The 18894-nt window shown below is 34.7% G+C and overlaps 1 protein-coding gene across 3 annotated transcripts in view; it reads right to left on the bottom strand.

Moving 5' to 3' along the window:
* Window positions 1–18894, bottom strand: part of LOC114652500 (anoctamin-2-like) — a 406460-nt gene that overhangs the window by 224482 nt on the left and 163084 nt on the right. For all 3 annotated transcript variants that reach the window (XM_051920300.1, XM_028802904.2, XM_051920313.1), the window contains 7 exons: window positions 16220–16274; window positions 14091–14142; window positions 12154–12209; window positions 11988–12029; window positions 7676–7740; window positions 4591–4725; window positions 2199–2359 (listed from right to left, as the gene is read on the bottom strand). In XM_051920300.1, the coding sequence (XP_051776260.1) occupies window positions 2199–2359; window positions 4591–4725; window positions 7676–7740; window positions 11988–12029; window positions 12154–12209; window positions 14091–14142; window positions 16220–16274 (566 nt within the window). The remainder of the gene's footprint in view (window positions 1–2198; window positions 2360–4590; window positions 4726–7675; window positions 7741–11987; window positions 12030–12153; window positions 12210–14090; window positions 14143–16219; window positions 16275–18894) is intronic.

Here is an 18894-nt window from a genome sequence, read left to right as displayed (position 1 = left end):
AAATACACAACACACGGCGGCAGCCCACAAAGAACGGTCAGCTCAGCAAGTAAACATCAACAAAAGAAAGGCTGAAAGAAAGAAAAATACGACCAACAAAAAGAATGAGGTCAAAGTCCCTTGCCATTTAATATAGACTGTTCCTACTAATGTTTATGCACTACTGTTCTAGCGCCCATTATTGTAACGGGCTAAATGACTAGTACACTAATAAAAAACAAGATTGTTTCAGAGAGAACAGAATATTGCCAGAATATTCTCTGGACTAAATAATTTTCAAAAAACACCAAGAAAAAAATTCTAATACAAGAAAATAAATGTTTGAGTCTCCTGACTTGCAACAACAATAATCATAATGAGAAAAAAAAACAGAATATATGAAATATGGTTGAGGCCATATCAAGGAACAAATTGCCTGCTGACAATGAAAACATCATACCTGGCTGAAACTAAGCAGAGGCACATGTTATAGTAATGAAATAATATTGATAAGTGTGGCAATCTGGCACAAAGTGCTTCATCTTTCAGCCCTATTCTGCTGATCCAATTTGGAAGTTACTCTATGTTTCCTACAAAAAACAGGCCCATTCTTCTCAAAAAGAACAAAATCAGACTCAGTCGGCAGTGGTTTTATAGTCTGTGTTTTAACTGAATAAAAATAAGATTGACTGCAAAATGTAGAACCACCATCTGCTGAACATGTGTTCTCTAATACTTCAAATCAGTTGCTTCAATACTATAGAATTAATTTTGTACTATAGGTAGATTTCCCCCCAACCTTTAACTTGACAGGCACATGACAGGCAATGCTACAATACATGCCATGCCTTCACTAAGTATTACAGCTTTACAATTACAGTGTATTCACAAAATTCTAAAACCAATCAACCATGTCCATGATCATATTTTATATGTGTCACACTTTTGTGGAAGAAGAACACAATGTACTATGCATTCCCCAATGTCAAGTAAATGAAACAGTTTTATTGAACTTTCAAAGTTTAATGTCATGTATAATTGCTTTTTGAATTATGAATGAATTGCTTTTGTGAGTACAATCTAATATTTTTCATAGTTGTTAACCTCAACAAACGGCTTTTAAGAAAGGGCCATTCAGCACACTGGCCAGCTATCAAGGTCATAGGAGTCAAATTCTCAAAGCAGTTGCACGAGTTTCCCATTCTGACATGAACATTCCAGGTACAGAATTTGGTGATCTCTTTCACATGGAAAGCCAGGACGGACATCGTGTGATGGATGGCCATACAGTGACTTTGTACCATCACTGTCATAGATTGGCAGCTGAGCCCACCACCCTGTTGACTAACTACGCATTGCCATTTCTCTATCCATCCATCCATCCATTTTCCAACCCGCTGAATCCGAACACAGGGTCAGGGGGGTCTGCTGGAGCCAATCCCAGCCAACACAGGGCACAAGGCAGGAACCAATCCCGGGCAGGGTGCCAACCCACTGCAGGACAGACACAAACACACCCACACACCAAGCACACACTAGGGCCAATTTAGAATCGCCAATCCACCTAACCTGCATGTCTTTGGACTGTGGGAGGAAACCGGAGTGCCCGGAGGAAACCCATGCAGACACGGGGAGAACATGCAAACTCCATCCAGGTCCCCCGGTCTCCCAACTGCGAGGCAGCAGCGCTACCCACTGCGCCACCATGCCGCCTGCCATTTCTCTAGCAAAAACAATTTTTGGGTGGGTTGAAGAATGAGGTATTTGAGGAAAACAAATATGTTTTAAACTGAAAAATAGTAAATACCTTTCGTGTAATCCTCAAAAATTACAAATTTTAGTTTCATGTGACTAATTAAGCAATGTAAGAAACCAATGAATAGCACTTGTGGAACAATATCTTTTAACACTTTACTTCTAAAAAGGGAACCTCGCCATTGAGGCATGTTATATTATTATTAATCTTTACTTAACTGATGCCTTTATCCAAGGTGGTATAAAGTAAAGCCGTAATACTGTACATATAATGTCAGTTATTATTAAGTAAAAAGTTAACCATTGTTCAGACTGTTGCTTGAAATGTGTGGGTTGGTTAGATTATAAGGCTAATCAAAAAATTCAAATAGTAAAAGAAAAGGATGGAAGTGCTCTACAGTCACATAAAACAAAATAAGCTTAATATGCCGGTGTTAAAGCAACATACAGCAAAAAATACTTACCCCAAAGTGCCATGAAAATGGAAAAGAATACAGTTGCTGGGTTATCGAAGAGATGACTGGCTCGTGATGTTTCACATGCAGTGCTGAGATTCCAGTAATCACATGCTGCGTCACACAGTGGACACATGGTGAAGTTATTTTGATCATTACATAGCTCAAGGCTAGGAAAAAGAGCAGTTAAACATAAACACAAAATTAGAATAGTGAATTATTACTAATTTCTACTATGGTTTTAACCAGCTGAATCAACTGTTTTAATTTTATTTAGGGCATAACAAGTAAAGATATTTTCACAAGTGGAATGGACCAGCACCCTGTCCAGGGATTGTTCCTGCCTTGCACTTGATACTTGCTGGGATAAGGCCCAGCTTCCCTGTGACCCTGCCCTGGATAAGCGGGTTAAGAAGATGGAGTAGTTCTAGGTTCGGTTCCATCAAATCAGCTGCTTTTAAACAGTCTCTAAATGTTGAATAGTTCACAAACCGACATAGAAAAAGTTGTGAGAGGGCCCATTCATACCTAAGCATTTGTCTAGTGTTTTACCAAGACTAGAACACTTCTAAGCTGCTTTTCGATGAAACTAATCACACCTAAGCGTTTTAGCATCAAATGGTTTAGAAAATTCCAGTTTTAAATGTTTTTTGGCCAACTCAGTGGTAACATTAACAAAACACTGGTTGTTTAAAAAAAAAAAAAAAAAGCTTATTGAAACTAGAAACAAAATGCCGGTGTCTTTGTGCATACATGTGCATCGGTCTTCTAGTGACAGCTATTAAAAGACAGATTAAGGTACATTAGCTTGCAATCAAGTGAGAAAACAAAATAAACAGGTACACACCGACTTTTAATGAGGTTAAAGATGTTTAAGATGTATAGATGTACAAAAGTTTTAACAAATAAGCAGAGTTGTAATGCGGAGCTCTTCCTCATAGTGCCATATGGGATTTGCATGTGCCTGTGTATTTCTAAACTGATACCCGAGTGTATTAAATTGAGCATTATTACCTATTTTCACTCTGAATACTTAAAATGTGTCAGTGATACTCCTCAATCAAGAAAATGCATATAGTCCTTCCTGAAGTAAATAACATCCACCCCCAATCTGAGCCCCCAGGTGAACACTAGCTGGGGTTCTATCAAATCACACTGTTTCTAAAAATCTTTTTGCAAATAGTTGGATTAAAACTAAACAGATAATTTATTAATGTGTTTCTGTTACCAGATTGTTCACAGCACACTGTGTGATTGAGACCTTAAAATGATTGGCACACTACAGTATTTGCTTCTTGCCTTATGCCTAGTGCTGCTGCAATAATCACTGGCTCGTAATTACCCTAAACTGGGCAGATTGAATATACCCATCAGCACCTGTAGGATTAAATATATATGAACACAACGTATGTTCAGTCCATTTCAGCTGATTGAGGCAGTGCACGATACCCCTTCCTCAGTAGCTGTTACTAGATGACCAGTTTGCATGATGTTGCTCCGATACAGTAGCAGCAGACAATGTTTGTTGTGAAATAATGTTTTTTTTTTTTTTTTTTTTTTTTAAACATATCACTGTTGATGTGCTTATTAATGCCAGTTTATAATCCTGGAATTTTTCAGGAAGCTCTCTGCTTCGTAGAGAGCCCTGAATTGTTTTCTTTTCTCCCTTTGTTGCAGGACAGGGTAAACCCGCAACCACAATGCTAACAACACCTTCTGTTCAGTACTGTGAGCGCCAGGAGTAAAAGCACTAAAGCCACAGAATATATTCTGGAAATACAGCAATCGCTTCACAACCCAACCATACCTCAAAACCTACAAAATGAAAATGATGTAATTTTTATTTTCTCTGCAAAACGTTTTTTTGAAAACACTAGAAAAATGCTTGAAAAATATTTGAAAATCTGCCCGAAAAAAAATGCCTCAAAAAGGCCAGAAAAACTCTTGGAAAATACTTCCAGAACAACATTAAAAGCCTTGAAAAATACCAAACAAACACTGGAAATTTAAAACAGTCAGATGTGAATCGGCCCTTAGGGTTTTTCATCAGTGAAATTTAATTTTGTAATTAATATATTGCACATTAAAACAGAAACTATTTTTTAGAATGCTCTTTCAAATTTGGATGATTAAAAGTACAAGAAATTACAAATACTCAGCAATAAAACACACATACTTAAATTCCCTTTGGCAAATAATGCATAAGTTTTGTAGAAATTTCTCAATATGATATTTTTGTTATATTGCTCCTGTACAGTTCTCCCTTCATGAGGAAAAACATATATATTTTGTTACCCAATCCATCTCAATAGACTTAATTATTTCAGCTAAAAATCAACTATACTCATTAATCACTTTTTAAAACTGAACTATAGATACTGCTGAAAGAAGGAAGCATTACCTTGGTATGTCACTGTCTACTGTTACACATCCATAAAGGAATACTATGATGCCGACTAATGAAGCTGGAATAAGCAACTCTGTATAAAGACCCAGCCATGCAAAGTACAATCCGATTGTTTCTCCAAAATACTTCCTGAAGTTAATAAAAATAAAAAAGGTTAGTTTAGTATGAGTTTTATTACCTTTTAGTCAAGTCAGTTTATTTTTCTATAGTGCACTTCATTTTAAATGCTCAGAGTGCACACACATACAGTATTTAAAAGTGTAATGCAAGAGTGTTAAAACTATGAAGCATTTACATACATGAAAAATGTATAAAGTTGAACAATTAAAAAAATAATATCAACAATCATAATGGACAAAATATGACAATATGTAGCCCATTTAACATAAGAACTGGCATATAGTCACTTGAAAGTTGATAAAGAAAATTTATTGTGATTTATATAGATATTTAGTAAATATTTACTTAATAGTTGTGTTTCCTGCACCTGTATTCCTGTTCACCACTCCTCTTTCTGCTATACAGGCTGTACATATCAAGTGATTACATAGTCATACTATACCTACTGTATGTCCTAGTTGGACATTCAGCTTTTTATCATCAAAAAAAGAATTCACATTTCAAACCAATCTTTAACTTAAAACAAAATTCACATTTTAATGTCTATTGTACTCTAAGCATTTCACACATCTATAGACATTTTTCAACATACAGTAAGTCTCAGTTTATGTTTTCTTATTCTTATATTTCTGAGCAGATTTCTTATTGACCCGCTCTGGTTTTTCACCATGCATTGCAGGTTCTGTTTCAACCTGTGGATTTTGTGTTTGTCTATTACCAGTTCCAGAAAAAGAATAATCAGTTGATAAGGAAACATGTCTTAGTTTCTTGACATTTGTACTGAGTCATGCTTCATCATCAATATTCACTAACTCAAATGAGTTGTTTACTGTTTGGCTGAGCAGCACATATTTAGTGTCTCTGAATTGTGCAGCAAATTTTTTTTTTTAATATCCATATTTGCCATAGACTATACTTCCCATGTCGAATAAAAACTTTTTGCTCTGTTTGTTTTTTTTCTGCACAGTTTTTCATTTTCACTAAGTATTGTATACTTGATTAATTTTCCTGAGTTCTTGTGCATCCTCCTCCTGTATTCACTCACTGCTTGGCATCTTTATTCTAATGTCTCCGAAAAACATAAGCCATGCTGGTGCTTTTCAGATGAATGATGACCAGTTGAGTGATATGCCATCAATAACTTTGGAAGCTTCTCCTTCCTTACCTTTCCTTCACATTTAAATGCCCTGAATGCCTATTCAAGATTACCTAGAACATCCCTTGATTTTTCTATTGTTTTTTGAATTTTAAGGTGAAACATGAATGAGGTTGATAATATTGCTTTAGAAAAGTTTCAAAAACTTGGCCAACAAATTGCCTAGCATTGTCCATAACCACTTCCAAAGGGTAGCCAAACATGCACAAACTTTCATCTGTTCATCTGACACAGTACATGACATCTGAACTACAACAGCTTATGTAAAGGAAGAATAATCTAACAGTCAATATGTATTCATTTTGAATTGGACCAACTTTAATCTTTTTTCATTAAATATGGGTATGCAATTGCTAATTGTCAAGAACAGGTTGGCTCATAACACATACTGTAAAATTTAATTTTCAAATACTGTTAAGTTCTAACAACTCCTTGATGTGTGTCATGTGCTATTCTCAGCACTTTACTCACCATTGAAATTGGTAGTGTGGTTTTACCTCCTTGCAGGAATAGTGCCTCATATGTTGATAGTCCTTTTGCATATCTTAAGTAAGATTGTGACTGTTCAGGAACACTATTATGTCATATCTCTAGCCAGCCTGTGATAAAGTAAAATTGTATCCTTCTGACGCCTCTTTGATTAGTGTTTCTGCCTATAGGTCTTCAAGTATATGTGTACAATCAGAACTTTCTACACATATTACTCAACATACTTGTTTAAGTCACCACATTTGCCTGGACTATTACATGTTCTACTTTGTAGTGCAATGTGGAATTCTGTTATGCAAATTTTTCTCCTCAAAAGAAACTATATGTTCTGAAATGTTTAAATGCTCAACAGTTATGAGCTTCACATTCAACTTTGGAAGAACACCACCTTGTGTCAGTTAATGAATGACTTGCATAAGCAATTGGTATTTTCAATCTATTCTGCAGTCTTTGCCACAGCAAAGACTTAGATTTTTGAAAGATTTAAAGAAAAAGAACTCTTCTCAGTCTTTTTAGGATCTCTTCTTTGCTTTCTAAAAACATTTTCTATGTATCATACAACATTCACCAGTTCATGCATTATTGAATTAATAGTTTTTTATGTACTAGATAATCCAAACGGGGCCTGGCTAAAACAATACCACTTACATTGTAATGAAAGCTGTGAGAACCTCTTGACTTTTTCTCTAAATCCACCTGCCAAAATTTCATGTCTAATTATTTCAATATCTTTCTATCCGGCATGGCTTGTAGAATGCTGTCTACTGTAAGAACTAGATGGATTTTGTGAATGACATTTTTTATTGATGTCTCTCAGATCCACATACAATCACACCTCCAAACTGTTTCCTTTGTGATCATTAGCATATCAGAGATCCACTCTGCTCACTTGTTAACTTCTTCAATATTTCCTTCCTTAATTATTCATTCTAATTATTGATTAACAGGTCCAATCATGTGATGTGGAACACATCTATGCCACACTGGAACAGGCAGTACTTTCTCATCTATATTGTCTTTGTTTTAATATCCAGTGATTTGCCAAAGTCCTCAAAAGGTAACTCATATTCCATAACTAGTTCTTCTAAATTGCATTGGAAATGCTCTTGTTTGTGCATTTTGGTTTTAGAAAGAAAATGACTAGGATGGAATTTGAACTGTACTATATTTATTTTTAAGTTTTAGAATGCACAACAGTTCACCACATATTTTAAAACAATTTTTGTGTAGTAAATTGACTAATATAAGCCAGTAGAAATATGGGCAACTTCAGGATTAAGGTGACAGTGATTAAGAACAGAAGAAAAACTTTACCGAATGAGGTCAATTGGTTGGTATTTGTAGAAGACACCATATCTCGCCCATTCTTTATGTAGCACCTTTGAAGACAAAAATACATATTTAGTTAAAAATTATCATATATCATTATATAGTGAAGAAATGTGGAAAACCATTTTAGATCTAAATTTGCATTTTTTTCCATGTCTCACAACATTAACAAATACTCTAGATATTCTGCTTCTTGTTTCTGTTATCTCTGTGCTCCATTAGAAATTATAAGCAAAAAAAATAAGCAAAAAGATTTTGTAAGCAGAAGAACCCTCAACATTTTTTCTTTTTTTTTAATTTTATTAAAGAAGTACTTCATAATTAATACCCACATAAAAAGTATAAACAAGAAATACAGCTGAATATATTTTAACTGCCTTATTATATGGATAAGTTAAGCATTTTCTAGAAATTTTAAAAAACACAAAGCCAGCCTGGGGGTTTCAAAATGGAAGCTATGTAAAAATAGCTTATACAGGTAATTTTCAAAGAAAATAACACCAATATTATGAGATTCAGCCATTTTAAAAGAAGATCAGATGTGCACTCTACATCAGCGCTTATCTTCCTTTACAACAATCTTTCACTCCACCCCCAGGGGCGTGGTTTCTTATTGAAAGACAAAATCACCATAAACTGTTTGTGCCAAGTGCTTTGTATTGTGTTGATTTACTTCCATATTGTATTTATGTGAGAACTCTTCCCAGGGAGGCAACTTCTATCACACAAATGAATTAGATAATGTATCCTTACTACAGAAAAAAATGTACTAGGAAGGTATGATAAAATGATTATTTCCAGATCCCTTTTGTTGTCCCAAACATGCATCAGAAAGAAGGCATATGTTCTTATATTGAAACTTCTGCCGCTTCAGAAAGGAAGTATTTGGTATCTTTTTAGGCTTTTACTTTTCAGTGGTGTGTCCATGCCACATAGTTTCCATTATAAATCACCAGGACTGACTATGTATTTTTTTTTAAGAATACAATTTTGCATGGCAAAGGCATATTTACCATGGTTGTGAAAAATAACTTTGACTTGAAAAATACCAAACTTATCCTTTAAACAATTAAAACTCTTTAACAAACAAATAAAATAATAAGTAAAAAGTAGAGACTGGACTGTCAGGAGAACAAAATGCATCACTCTGAATTTCAAACAGAACATATAGCCATTCTGTTATTCATTCTGATTTTGGAGAGTTCAGAATGAGTGGTGGATGAGCCTTCAAATTACATGAGATGTCCAATTAATGGCAAAGATTGATATCGAATTAATTAAAAGATCTGAGCAAAATCCTATAGAAATTGTGGCACTTCAAGAGAAGGCCTGGACAACCCTGTTCTAAGATGCTAATAATAGATATAGAAATCAACCTTAACTTTATTACAGTATATAAGGAGCCATTAGAAAATATAAATTGATTTGTAGTGGCAGGCTGCTAAATCTGTAAAATTATTCAGGAGATTAATTTAACATGGCAGAGAGGTCATAACCCTGGTTGCATAATGTCTGATGGAAAAAGATGAATGCATAAGCAGAAAACAGTTTACTGTACCTGAAAAGCCATCAGTGAGAGCTGGATATACACATAAAGGACAGGATGAAAGATGGCGGTTGTGGAAATTAATTGTTAATGTACTATTGTGGGTTTTTTTGTTTTTTTTTTAATTCTGACAAAATAGCACCATACTGTAACATGAAAAGGGTAATTGCAAGCATGTGAAATCTCACTGAATGAAATGGAAAGAATAACCTGTGTTTGCCAAACTCTTAATGCAGGATTGTGGAAAATTGAATCTAAATTGTTTTTTTGTGTATATTATTACTTTATAACTCTAAAGTAAGGTACACTTGTACAAAACTGTGCATGACCATGACCAAAGCTGATAATTTCTTTCCTTCTGAAAGCTGTAGAAAAAATAGCACCACTCCCATGTTTTCAAAGGAAAAAGTAATTTGCATTATTATATTTGCAACTGGCGGCACGGTGGCGCAGTGGGTAGCGCTGCTGCCTCGCAGTTGGGAGATCTGGGGACCCAGGTTCACTTCCCGGGTCCTCCCTGCGTGGAGTTTGCATGTTCTCCCCGTGTCTGCGTGGGTTTCCTCCGGGTGCTCCGGTTTCCTCCCACAGTCCAAAGACATGCAGGTTAGGTGGATTGGCGATTCTAAATTGGCCCTAGTGTGTGCTTGGTGTGTGGGTGTGTTTGTGTGTGTCCTGTGGTGGGTTGGCACCCTGCCCAGGATTGTTTCCTGCCTTGTGCCCTGTGTTGGCTGGGATTGGCTCCAGCAGACCCCCGTGACCCTGTGTTCGGATTCAGCGGGTTGGAAAATGGATGGATGGATATTTGCAACTTTCAGCATTGTTGCTTCTTTTTCATATTGCTCATTGGCATCTCATATGCAGGATAGATTCATCCACTGCTGCTATGGTATGCTCTGGCTCTTCGCGACTAATAGCAGGAAAAACTTAATAATAATTATAAATTTTGTTCAAAAGCACCTTTCAAAATACCCAACATCAGAAAATACAACAAAGAATAAAACAAAAGCAGAAAAATATACAAAGTTAACAAAAGCTAACAAAATGAAACATGTTGAGTTGAGATATAAAAACAGGCACAGAGTTCCAGAGGCAGGATGTTACACAACTAAGCGCCTGCCACTATTAAAGCTCCTGTCACCCATAGTGCATAGTCTGCACAATAGGATATTCAAGAACATGGTGTCAGAAAAATGAAGTGATGGAATATATGGTTTTAGTAAGAGAAACAGATAAAAAGATAAGATGGGGACAGAACATGAAGAACCTTAAAAGCTACAAGAAGCTCATAATGAATGCAAAAAAAAAAAGGTTGTAATATGTTCCCAGACTTTAAATTGTGTACTAACAATTGCTACTGAATTCGCACATACTGTAGTTTGCTTAGGCTCCAAGCAGAGACACCAAACATGACCACATTGCAGTAGTCAAGTCATGAGGTGACATAAACATGAGTAAAGGTCTGGGCTGCGATATCAGAGAGAACGGGATGAAGCCTTGCGATTTGCTTGAGATGGATAAAAGCTACCTTAGTGATATTATTTATTTGTGTTTCAGATAAGAGTTTGGAGTTACGAATGACACCAAGATTTGTTTAGACAAAAAAATAAAACAGGAAATTGTCAAAGAAAAACTATCAATTTCCCTAAAAAACACCTGGGGAAGAGATGATTATGGCCAGTTATTTCACTATTTAGTCTGAGAAAATTATCAGTCAACCATTGTTTTACTTCAGCTAGACAGGTAATCAATGCAGAGGGTGGTAAGATTTGCATAAATAGTATCACATATCAATGAAACTGTAAGCTGTACCGCCGGATAATGGAGCCAAGGGAAAACATATAAATAATAAAGAATGAGGGGACTAGGTACATATTCTTTAGGAACATTATTAGCCAGACAGGACGGGTCTGACATAAACTCACAAATTTCCCCTTGGGATTAATAAAGTATCTATCTATCTATCTATCTATCTATCTATCTATCTATCTATCTATCTATCTATCTATCTATCTATCTATCTATCTATCTATCTATCTATCTATCTATCTATCTATCTATCTATCTATCTATCTAAAAGTAACAAAGTGATGTTGGTCTGTAAGGTAAGATTTAAACCAGGCAAGAGCACTTCCAGTGATGTTTAATTCAAAGCAGTCATGATACACAGTACCAAAGGCAGCACTGAGGACTAGGAAGATCATAAGCGTTAACACATTGTGATCAGCTGCCACCAGGAGATCATTATTCAGCCTGTCTCACAGGAAGGTTGTCTATCTCTGCATATTTTTAGAAAGGAACCTATCCAACCTTGGGAGAAAGTTTTCATTTGGGCCATCAGCTCATGACTATAAGCAGAAACTTTATGAAGTCTTTGATAGATGCATCTATTGCCACAAAAAACCCAATAAACAGATGTTACCTTAGTTGTTTACACATTATTAAGGTTTGCATTTCCCGTATGCATTACTAGGAGAGACTGATTTCTTTTATACTGTACTGACTTTCCTATGTGTAGCATCTCAATACATGAAAGGAAGAAAAGATGTTTAAATACTTTAAGCAGGATTATAGCTTTCATGGGAACATTCCTGAATGTGTTAGAGTGAAGTATGAAGAGAAAAATATCACTTGTAATGGCAGTTTTCCTACATGTAAAAATTGTATATATTTTAAAGTGACACCTTTGAAAACTTCACCCCAGGCTCATAATTACATTAGTATAAAAGTAGAAAGGTTGAAAATTCAAATCACCTTTCTCTCATTTATCTCTTCTTCATCATTTTCATAATTGCCCTGGAATAAAAACATATATATATATATATATATATAAATATTTTGAAAATATGTTTATGCAAAAGATAAAACCAATGTTATTGATTAATTATCACATTTTCTAAGTATTAAATTAATTACTTACATCATGAAGAGGATAAGCAGACTCATAAATGCCATTTGCAATTAAAGTAGTGATACCTAATTTACAAAAAAAAAAAAAAATCACCACGATGTTCTTGAAAATAGTTTCAATCAGGTAATGCAACTTAAACATACTAAAACAATATTTATATTGTTCCTTACTCCAAAATGACCCAGGAGTCTGCTATTAACATAAAAGTTTTTTTTTGTTTGTTTGGAGGTGAGTGGCAGTACAGAATGTCAAAAGAGACAGTGAAGAAGGCACAGATGAGAAAAGAGAGACTTTGGCTAGATGTAGTTTAGGCCTATATAAAGCATAGAGTTGAATGTATTTCTTTGTGCTGTTTGCTCTGCAAGCCGTTTACTCTTCCATAAAAAATATAGTTTTAACTTACTTTTAGCCTGGAACCACATGTTTGTATAGAGTGTAGTAATAGTTGTGCTCATTTTAAGTCAACTCATGTATTGTAGTACTAGGGTGTTGTACCGTGTTACCCATTATGAATGTAGTGAGAAGTCAAGCAAAATGACACCTTTCATTGGCTAACTAAAAAGATTACAACATGCAAGCTTTCGAGGCAACTCAGGACCTTTCTTTAGGCAAGATGTAAACTGAAGAATGGGCCTGAGTTGCCTCAAAAGCTTGCATATTGTAATCTTTTTAGTTAGCCAATGAAAGGTGTCATTTTGCTTGATTTCTCACTAAGTCAACTCATGTATATTCTTAACCCACTCAGTCTAGCATTGAATTTCATGAAAGGGATACCTATTCCAACCGCAAGGCAGGAACCATTTCTAGTAAAGAACATAATTACAATCAAAATACTATTTTTTGACTTAATCACGTTGTCAATTTCATACACAAATTGTTAGTAAATGACTGGATTTACTGTATTTCAGAAATTAAATATATTAAAATAAAATTTATTTTCAAATACTTTCATACTACAAAGGATTAGGCACCTTTTTGGTAAAACAGAAATGAAAGCTATTCATATTTCAATAGAATTATTATAAATTTAAATATGAATTTTCATAAAAGGCAGTTTTAATTACTTTAAACATTTCATAATCTAAAGAAGATGCATAAACATTTAAGGCAATTTACATTTAAAAATGACAGTTTTAAACATAAATATCAAAGATATATTACATTTAAAACTGTTCCATCATGGACAGGTTAATAACTGCAAGAACATACATACATATTTGTCATAGTAAAAAAGAACCTAAGTTGGTCCAGAGTTTGTGATCCAAGGGCATCAATGTGTTCCTGAGTGCTGGAGGACAATGGTGTTGGATAGCAGCAAGGATATTTATTACCAAATACTTGTGTCTCTTCTCCCCTCCAATCATGAGGATCAGGTGTCTGTAGGATTGTCTTGTCCTTCAACAGAATGTGCCAGGATATCGGGGACATATGTACAGTACCTGCTAGGGGAAGTTCTAACAGGTTGATCATAGAAGCTGTGTATTCCTTTCTTGAACGTAGATGTGGTGACTTAAATGTTCTCCTGGCAAAACATCATTTTTATACTTGGAATAGGGAGGTAGTTTTGTGTAGAACTTGTAGGAAGAAGAAAGGCCAGACAGCAAAGCGAAAGGTTAGAAGAAGTAAGCAGGGGAGATACACCCATGTGGGTAAGTGCAGTAGGCACTCCACATGATAAAATGGACTGAACCTATAAAGTTAGGCACAGAGTTTCGTCAGGTGTGCAGGTTTAAATTTATTATTTGTATCCCCTCTCCATAACCCTGCTCCCCTCTGTTTAATCAATTTTTTAAATAAATTTAAAATTCTTTAGATTTCTTTAAGCCTCCTTGGAATTATTTGGGTTTGGGTCTGCTTGTTAGCAATCCCTCAGGCCACTACAGATAGGTAGATAAATAGACAGAATTGTTTGTCATTTGCATGATCTTTTGTCACATAAAACTCACCCATGCTATATTTTGCTCTTGTACAGGTTGTGCGTTTCAATATTTCAAACACCTGAAGAAAAAAAATACATTCAATTATAAATTAATTAACAATAAATCATCAAAACACCATACCACATTATATACACTCCTATATAATACATTTTGATGTTTAATTTTCACCACAGCAGATTTTATGAATTTCATTTAAAAATAAGTAACAGACAAGCTTCATAAAATGCATTGTATTATGAATGACAACATTGAATCTTTTTGATTCACATACTAATGTATATCAAATTTCAAACATTTAAAAATGGAGCTCAGGGTTGTTTAGTTTTTGTGTCAACAATTCAAAATTTAATCACAAGGCTAAAATTAATATTAATTCTATTAATTAGACTCATTGGCAGCGATTTTTATGCTTGTTATGTCTGATTAATATAATCTAGACAATATGGAAAAAAAATAAAAAACTAGACTAACTATGAACTATAACATTTTATATTTTGCTAGACAGTACCTTAAAAAATTAACAAAATGTAGCATACAAAATGAAAAATAATTGTAGAAAAAGAAAAAAAAAGTTATTTTCTTGGTGTGTACTATTTCCCCTAAGATACTCTTGTAATGTCATGTTGTTATAGTTCATGATGGCATGATGACATCTGCAAACTGCGAATGAAAGTTAATGTGTTTTGGATGTTCCTTTGATGCACATATGTTAGCCTGTTTTTTTAGCCAGGCTTTCTGGACTATAAATAGGCCAGACATATTACTTGACAGGACAATCTTATAAAAATTCAATTCAATGTGTGGTACATTTAGAAAAGGCTACATATGTGATAGACTGTCTTTCAGGTCTTCCTATCCTACATGTTCAGAGTCCTGGACTTGAATCTGACCTTGGCATCTGTCTGTGTGGAATTTGTATGTTTTTTGAATGTTTTAGGGGCACATTAATTTCACTTCTACAATCCAAAGACATGTGTTAGATTAACTTAAATCTAAAACACTGGCTCTTTTCATGTATATGTGTATTTCTCTATTCCCACAGAAGATTTTTTAGCTATTTTACTAAAGCTTATCTTAATAGACAGTTGCAGTCCCTGAAGGTTGAATGGTTAACAGACCTGCGCAACATGATTTTTTTGGAAGGAAGAATTCCTAAAGTGTACTTATTCCATTGTACAAAAGAAGGGGTGATCCACTGGTGTGTGGATCACATTCAGCAATCAAGGTTTTGGAACAGGTAATGAAAGTATATAAGAGTGTGCCAGAGAAAAGAATCAGTTGTTGCATGGAAGTAAGTGAGGTGCACATTGAGAAAGGTGTGTACAAATGGTTAGTGTCTGCAATAATGTCAAGGAAGGAGGATGAAACATGAACGCTGGTCAGGACAGCAGATGTGAAATTTGAACCTTCTGAGTATTTCATATATTTGTTTTTCAGTTTGGATTTCATTTCACTGTTGTAAAAAATGCTAATGTTATGTTTATGTCTCCACTATTTTGTTTTGGTTGCAGTCACAGCCAATTTATGTCTTTTTCTAGAAGCTACAGTCATTTTGCTGTTCGCCACAGTGGTGCACTGTTGTTACCTGATCAGTGGAAGTGATGATGTTTGACGTCATGACTTAGAGACTATTTAAGACAGCAGTGTGCTCTAGACTTTGTCCAAGTTTCTGGATAAAAAACAAACTTGTGCAGTGCATTAAAGGACTTTTTTTTTACTTTCAACTTTGGATAATTTTTTGTTTGGGTATTTTCAGTTGGATATTTGTGTTGGCTTCTATGTTTTTGTTTTTTTTTATCCTTTGCACATTTGTTTGATCACAGTTTTTGGCTTCATTCCCTTGCGATTGCTATATTCTGTCCTGCCAGTTTTTTTGTGAAAAGGTAGAACACTTAAGCATATTTAAATTTTCCATTTGATATACTTCTTTGTAGTTAATTTTTAAGAAATATAGCCTGATATTCAATGTGTGTAAAAATGTTACATAATATTACATTTGAAAAACATGAAATAGTTAAGATTAAATTGAGGATGTAGATGCTCCACTGAATTGCTAAGAAATTCTTCTGCCCAAGAAACTGATGAAATTATCAGTTTAGTTGTCTTGCAATGATAAGAAATTGAAGAATACTTACAATTCGACTCCTTGTGGCATTATCAAAGAAGGTGTCCTTATCCTTGATGTTGTATCTAAAAAGTCATAAAATAAGTCTGGAAATGAATCAGTTAGGAGGGAGAGACCTAACACAGCTGAGAAACAGCACATTTCTTTGTAGATTGTGTTACAGATTTGCAAATGATACATTATGTATGTAAAATCAATATCAGACATTATTCAATTATTTTATTATTTCAAACAGGGCAATAATATATGACATTATTACATAGTGAACCAGCTTATGAAAACATGGATACATTTGGATAGAAATTTGCACTAAAACAAATTAAACCTGTGTTAAGTTAAAAATAAACATATTGAAATGAAGTTTTATGCAAAAAAAAAGGGAAATGGCAGGTTGTTACAGTTACAAAAATGTATTTATATTACATGTATTGTTTGTGTTCCACTTTTAAACATAACTTAATCATGTTTAATTTATTGAATCTTGTGGGATGTACAATATACTAATTTCAGTCATTTAGGTAGAAGTCAAAATAGTTATATTTTGTCCTCACCAGAAATAAAAAAAGCGCCAAGCGGATTTATTGTCAGCGGAGGTTGGATAACTTGGCAGTAAAGTCATGCAACTTTCAAAGAAGCATCAGGTCGTGGGTTTGAGTTATTGTCGCCGGCTAAGAGCAAAAGGTTAGTGAAATTAAAGTTAAAAAAAAAAAAAAAACACACACACAAACGACAAATATTTAGGTATTCATTTAAAACACTTAATCACACCACAGACTAACGTTACTCTGTTTTGCGTTTTCCCTTGTATTCTCCTTTAATGTTTTATCAAAGTATGCTCACTAAATACCGTCACAAGTCAGTAAATGTACTATTAAGTAGTCTAGATTTACTTGCTCAGTACAGGTACGTTTATGTACATGGGAAAAAAAATGTTCTGACTTTCATTACGGGTCAACTATTTTAAGCATTGCTGTTCATTAGTATTAGCATAACATTGATTAACCAGATAAATACTATTAATACAGACAAATAAATAATACACCCAAATACAATACAATGCAGTCACCGAATTTGCTAGTTTGAAAATAAAAAAATATATATATTTGTGAAAGAAGGTGCCAAGCTGCAATTTTTGCACTTTATATTTTACTAATATTTAACATTTATTCTATGATATATACAGATACATAAATATAAAACTATGTATTTTATAATATAACACTCTATCCAAGGTGTATTTTCTCTTCATATATAGTTATACATTGGTCATGGCATTCTAGCACAGCCAAAGAAGCATTGTTCTTGTACAAATGTTGTACATTTCAGCTTTTGAATACTAATCTTTTGTATTTTTGTTAGTTTTTATTGTTTTTACCAAATAAAACTAGTTATGGTATAAGCAAACCTGTTTATTTCTTCTTAATAACTTTGAACATGAACTATAAAATGATACTGGAACAAGTATAATTGACAACCTAAAAAGGTTATAGCTATAGCTGACCATAAAACAGTGCTTTTCACTGTCTCATTACCTCTCCCTCCTCTTACCTGTAAATGACACATTTTTTACAGAAACCTTAAAAATATCTGTCCCTCTATCTTTTCTGGATCCATTTCTGATCTTTTACTGTCTTCACCTATTTCATCAACACTAGATAGTCTTGTTGACCACTATAACACTGCCCTTCATTCAGCATTACATAAAACAGCTCCTTTAAAACATAAGGAGGATTCCTTTAAGCGTTCAGCTCCTTGGTATAATTCAGAATTGCAATCTATGAAAGCAGCTGGCCGACTCTTTGAGAGAATGTCATGCAAGTCTGGCCCCACCATGCACATCCAAGCTTTCTCTGACCACCAAAGAACCTACAGAGAAGCACTAACTGCTGCCAAGAACACCCATTATGGCAGAATAATAGAAAGTAGCCACGATAACCCAAGGGTTTTGTTCTCTGTAGTTAATAAACTACTTTTACCCGCATCTGGCCCAACTACCTCTTCTACTGAAGTCTGTGAGAAATTCCTCCACTTTTTCCGTAACAAAATTAATGATCTAAATAATTCAACTAACATAAATACATCATCTGTTTATATCTCTCCCTGTTTTCCCACTCCATCCAGCTCCTTCTCTAAGTTCTCACCAGTCACATCTGCTTTTGTTAATGACCTGCTGTGTAAGATGAGGCCGACTACTTGTGTACTGTACCCCATCTCCAGCACACTACTTAAATCCTGCCTTCATGCCATAATCCCGATTATTACAACAATAGTAAACTCATCCCTCGACACTGGCTTTGTGCCGCTCACTTTTAAAACCGCTTCTGTAACCCCAATGTTAAAACGTCTGGTCTAGATGCTGACAGTCTTAACAATTTTTGGCCTATTTCCCACTTACCTTTTCTGTCAAAAGTTCTTGAGAGTGCAGTAGCTTTCAAATTCACCAACTACTTAACCTCTAATAATTTGATGGAACCTTTTCAGTCTGGTTTCAGAGCACAGCACAGCTGTGAAACTGCTCTGCTACGGGTAACCAATGATTTGTTTATGGCAGCAGACCCTGGACAAACCAGCATATTAATTTTGTTAGACCAAAGTGCAACATTTGACACTGTCAGACATGACATTCTGCTGTCCAGAATGGAGAACATGCTGGGTATCTCTGGCACTGCCCTCCAGTGGTTCAAG

This window comes from Erpetoichthys calabaricus, chromosome 1, assembly GCF_900747795.2.
Source record: "Erpetoichthys calabaricus chromosome 1, fErpCal1.3, whole genome shotgun sequence".
In the NCBI taxonomy this organism is placed as follows: Eukaryota; Metazoa; Chordata; class Cladistia; order Polypteriformes; family Polypteridae; genus Erpetoichthys; species Erpetoichthys calabaricus.
Note: the sequence above shows the minus strand (reverse complement) of the source record. Positions and strands in the feature narration are given on the sequence as shown.